Source organism: Lotus japonicus, chromosome 1, assembly GCF_012489685.1.
Source record: "Lotus japonicus ecotype B-129 chromosome 1, LjGifu_v1.2".
NCBI lineage: Eukaryota > Viridiplantae > Streptophyta > Magnoliopsida > Fabales > Fabaceae > Lotus > Lotus japonicus.
Genome location: NC_080041.1, coordinates 131,379,595 through 131,384,961, shown reverse-complemented (window position 1 = coordinate 131,384,961; position 5,367 = coordinate 131,379,595). Strand labels below are relative to the sequence as shown.

Genomic DNA, 5,367 nt, shown 5'->3' with positions numbered 1-5,367 from the left:
CTTTGACTCTTCATACAAGCTGTCATGTTGTTGGAGGTGGCTGATCGTTGCAAAGGCAAGGAATTTTCATCTTTCTCTTTCTGTGCGTTGTTGTTGATCTATGGAGAGGGATTGCATTTATCAGTAGTAAGTTTTATGGGTACTGAAGGGAACACTGCTGCTAGATAAAAAGAGGGATTGCATTTATCAGTAGTTTTGGAGTTCTAATCTCTTTTTGTTTGGATTTTTGGGTTAGGGATTGGGTTAATTTCTGGGTTTGGAAACAGGGAAAACACTTGAAGAAGAAAAAGATGAAGATGAGGAAGTTTTTTGGAAAGTTTTCTGGGTTAATCTTTGATGAAGATGAAGATGATTAAAAGATTTTTTTTTGAATTTGATGATAAAAAGTTAGAAAAAAAAAACAAAAAGTTAGGAGATAATTAGGGTTTTTTTTTAAATTTGTTAATTTTTTTTTCAATAAATTTATTAGGATACTATTTTCCACATCAGCTTCGTTAATTGACGTGGCAATGCCACATGGGCTTTAAGTGACATGTGGCAGCGGCAGTCAACGCAATCCCTCCGGCAGGGACGAATACCAAACACCGGCCATAGTCTGGGGGCGTAATCCGGAAGTTACGCCGGCGAGGGACGAAAACCGGAATCCGGCCAAAGTTTAGGGACGAAAAACATATTTAACCCTTTTTTTTTTAAAGAGAATACACTATATTTATGTTAGGATGAGTTTCTAGATGATGGACAGATGTACGGTTCTCCTTGCTTTGAGAGACCAACCTATCAGACAAAAAAGAACCAATTTATAAAAATGGCAAGAAGAAAATTGAGCATTTGCTCGCCATTTTTTGTGTTCTTAGCTTAATTTAGTTCCCTTACTTACTAGTAGAAATTAACCTCTACCAGACAATGTCATCCACTCATCCATAAAGTTTTCGTGTCCATCAAATTTAGCTCTAATCTAGAAAATATCATATATGAGTATATATGACAATGTCCTGCATGGTAGCTCCAGATAATAATTTTCTAAGTTCAACATGTCTTGGTGTTTCTTCAACAAGATGTCAAAACATGAATGGCTCTCTAATTAATGAATTAACAAGCATTTCAATAGAAATCACTAAAGGGAAAGACTTAAAAAACAAGTATTATTTGCAATACACGTTCATGATGAACAAGAAGCAACCTCTATATTCACAATAACACATAGCAATAAAATAAAATCCTAATCTTACATATCTACTAGCTCAGGTGTAGTTGAATTTAAAAGCAGTGCACTATGTTGAGGATTATCTGTCTCGGATGGCAGCTCAATGTCATTTTTGCATTCAGAATTGTTAGCATGTGGATGTTGGCATTCTCCATTGCTTTCTGTGGTAGCATTTTCCTGAGATTTCAACTTGACCTGGGTTTTCTTGATTGGTTTCTTTGAAATCACATCACTATGACCCTTTTTCTTTCCCTTAGTTGAATCATTGGCGTGATACTTATCTTGTTCTGAATTGTTGTTGTTCATAGCAGATGCTTTATGCCTTCCAAGTTTTGGGGATCTTGCACGGGTTGTTGGTATCTAATTGGTAGATAAAACCCAAATTTGAGGAACAAACATTTTTTCGAACAACAATATTATTGTAAAATGTATTACCATGAGAAATTAAAGGAAGTAAAGGTAGGAATATACATGTAGACAAGCATTTCTTAACCCAAGTTCTAAATCACTACACTATCAGTTGACAGTACATGTTAATATGTGATAGATTGGTTATAGTTACCTTCTTAAGCTCAACCTTAGGAGGTGGTTCCTTATAGAAACTTGGCATTGGAGCAGCTTTGAATGCCAAGCTCTTCCTCAATTTCTTGATCTCTGCCTCTTGGTTTTCCTACCACAAATCCAGAACAGAACATGAGAGAATAAGAGAAGCTGTTTGCTGACCACAACATAGAACAGAAATATGGTAAGTTCATTAAGTAGTTAGTGATGATATACCTTTGATTTCTCTTGTTGGTTTGTTTTCTCTGCTTCCTTGGCTAGAACTTTTTCCTCCAACTTTGAGAAAAACTGAGGAAAAAAGAAAAAAATAATATCAATATCTAACATTTGCTATGGGAAAATCAATAGGGTGTAATGTTTCAGCACTAACCTCCTTCCTCTTTTCAGCTCTTTCTTCCAATCTGAAGGAAAATCCACAGCCACTGTTCCTCTGATTAGCACTTCTGATAACATAAGCATAAGACACTTATCATGAACATTTTAGCTATAAAATCAAGAAGAATGGAAAATAAATCAACATAGCTATAAATGTCCATGCTATATATATACTAACAGAATATAAATCCTTATAATAAAAAGATGAGAATGGATTATTAAACTTACGAAGTTGTGGAATGAGAATCATCATCCTCTTTATTTGGTGTTGCAGTTTTTGCTGGGTTTGAAAACTGATCAACAGGTCTGTAGTAATGTAAAAAAAAACATAAGATGATATAATCCATTATTAGTATTCCATTCAGCAGAACTTGAACTTTTCAATTTCACCTTAAACTGAAAATTATTGAGAGCAAGTACTATAAACCTAAAGACTGAAACTAAAGAGGATTAAGTTATTGTTGGTAAGTTAGAACTTACAACAATGCCTCAGATTTATGGCTCTTGGTGAGTGCAATAACTTGAGTAGACCTTCCAAACTGGTAAACAGAACTAATGTCATGAACATTGAACCAATGATAAGAAGCTACACAAAAAAAAGGCAACAAGGATCCCTACCGCAGAACGTTGCAAACCAGGCATGGATGTCAAAGAAGTCTTCTTGTTAGAACCTCCAGAACGTTTCACAAGATGCCCATCAGTGCTTTTATGCATAGCGTCTTCACAGGCCAATTTGGCTGGGAAAGAAAAGCTCTGAGAAAGGGTTGGCCTTTGTTTTTCAGATACTGACCTTGAACCCTTCAAAATTGGCTTATCTTTGGCAGTTTTGTTGCTCTTAGAAGCAGCAATTGCTCTGCCACCAGGTTCCTAACCAAGTCAATTCTAATTAGTAAAAGTTTCCTATCATGTATAATGTATTGTAACTAAATAATCATCTCCTAAATAGTATAGTTTAATAGCATATTTGATTGCACGGTGAAATGTTCTAAAATCAATTCTGGCTAGAATTTACAGGTCTGAGTAAACGAGTCTTGGATTTTGTGTAAATTGAGAAATCAAACATGCACTGAGAAAAACATTGTGATATGTTCTCTAAGGTACCTTAGCAGGCTTTGAATTTTTACTTGCAGAAGAAGTTTTAGAGGCTTCAACTGCAACAGTGTCACCAGAAGAAATGGGAGATTCACTTTCAGCCTCCACTGTGGGTTTAGAAACTTCATTCTTGGTCTGAAGTTCTGCATTATCACTATGATCGCTTACAGCTTCTTTACCTATGTTCTCCTCAGTTGTTACCCCAATAACACGTTTCTCTTCCTCCACAGCAACTTCATTTTCAGATTCCATGATGCTATATATAAAAAGTTTACACAAAGTCACATAACTGAAATTCGCATCATAATATACCTTGTGGATAAACTTACTCTAGAGTAATCATGTTTGTGTAAACTCACTACGGAATAACTTTTCTCTATAGTTTTTACTTAAAATTGGAAACTTGTCTTGTCATTTAAATTTGATACACACTCATGAATCTACATATATGGAAGACAAATGCAAAAAGATTGACAATAAATCTTCACTCCCTACACAATCTTTGAAAGCCTAATGCACACCCAAATAAGATTCACTTGATCTAAATTTAAAAAACACAGATTTCAATAAAATAAGAAACTGTAGAATCATAATCACAATATAAGAAGGACAAAATGCATCCGGAAAACAATCATAAAACATACAAAATTAGAACTCTCTCAGATACCAGAAAAGGATATTTGTCATGGACTCAGGGTTACCTCTAAAACTTGTGCTCTTGATTACTGGACTTGACTTGTTAACAGGACTCACTTAGACATTCTTTGAAATGAAGATCAGGTGGACATTCTTTGAGAGACAGAGAGAGAGAGAGAAATCTGAAGTGGGACGAGGTTTGAATGAAGGGGAATAGACAGATAAATAGGAACTGCCACAATGACTTTTCTACCACTCTCTAAATAAGTAACTGTCACCAGAAGCAAACCTTTTCTTTTCTTGTTTGACTGTAACTGCAATGCAACCGGTTTAAGGTTTCATTACATCAAAAGTGGTAAACAAGAGGTGACATTTCATCCTGTTCCTTCCTTCTATAATCTTTTTTTCCTTCTTCATATTAATATTGTGTTTGGCTCACCACTAAAAATTGATTAACAATGTCTGTTAGTCTGTATAAAGTTAATTAATCCAATAATTAATTGCTAATCCTTTAATTATTCATGTGGCTATTTCATCATTATTAATTTACTATCAATCCTTCAAATCAACTTCTAAAAGAGTCTGTTAATGAATGCCAGCAAAATTTAGAATTATTGGAGAAAATAACTGTGAGAATTAGGAAGCTTGTTAAACATGCTGTGTGAAAATGGAAGGTTTCTTTATGATATTGTGACATGGACCTACGAAATGCTGACTACAATTCATACAAATAGACATAATTAAATATGAAAAGGACAGTGTTTCTTAGAAGAGAACTTTGTCCACATCCCATGAATTATTTTTAGCTGAACTTATTGTATCCGATTGCAGTGTGGGACAATGATCACTGTTTTGGTGGGTTCATGTCAATACAAACATTATTTAAACTACCCATTTTCTTCTTTGTTAATTGCATGTACAATGTACTGAATATGTACCTAGATACCATTAATGTTTAAATTTATTTAACTTGCTCATCTAAGTTGATAATCAATTACATCTTAACATTATATGATTTGTATTTTATTATGATATTTCATTCAAACAAAGACAAATTGTAGTGATGGGGTGGGGGTTTACACTGAATGAAGACATGTAGAAGAAAAATACACTCACTAAAGACATATATATCTTTTGTGTTTAGATATACGTTAGCACTAATGTAAATAAAAATCAATTTTACCATTCACTCACTCGAAATTACAAATTGGAATAGAAGGAGGAGCAAAATACTGTCTGAGAACATGGGAATGGTGAGTAGTGAGTAGTGAGTGTTGGTGTCTGTTTTGGGATGACATGGAAGGAGCAAGCAACATGATTGGTCGCACGTTAGGCCAACCTTGACAGGTACCCTACCTCCACCTCCCCCACCAACCGCGCGTGAGCTGTCAGAACGTGTGGCCTACCATGATATACAACGTGGATCATATCATAGGGTGGCCTACCATGATAGACAACGTGGATCATATCATAGGGTCCAAATTGTTCTCTACGTTTTA

The 5,367-nt window shown here is 34.9% G+C and overlaps 1 protein-coding gene across 2 annotated transcripts; it reads right to left on the bottom strand.

Moving 5' to 3' along the window:
- Positions 1 to 1,115: 1,115 nt before the first annotated feature.
- Positions 1,116 to 4,251, bottom strand: LOC130730835 (protein WVD2-like 4). 2 transcript variants are annotated; one of them, XM_057582964.1, is made up of 9 exons: positions 3,934 to 4,251; positions 3,242 to 3,488; positions 2,759 to 3,007; positions 2,621 to 2,679; positions 2,369 to 2,446; positions 2,136 to 2,205; positions 1,982 to 2,053; positions 1,767 to 1,874; positions 1,116 to 1,564 (listed from the first exon to the last, which is right to left on the bottom strand). In XM_057582964.1, exons 2-9 carry the CDS (start codon positions 3,482 to 3,484, stop codon positions 1,226 to 1,228), a joined length of 1,218 nt encoding a protein of 405 aa, XP_057438947.1. In that variant the 5' UTR covers positions 3,485 to 3,488; positions 3,934 to 4,251; the 3' UTR covers positions 1,116 to 1,225. The 2 variants fall into 2 exon arrangements, with proteins under 2 accessions (XP_057438947.1, XP_057438946.1); XM_057582963.1 differs by having other exon boundaries at positions 2,136 to 2,208; positions 3,934 to 4,249.
- Between the last annotated feature and the right edge of the window lie 1,116 nt (positions 4,252 to 5,367).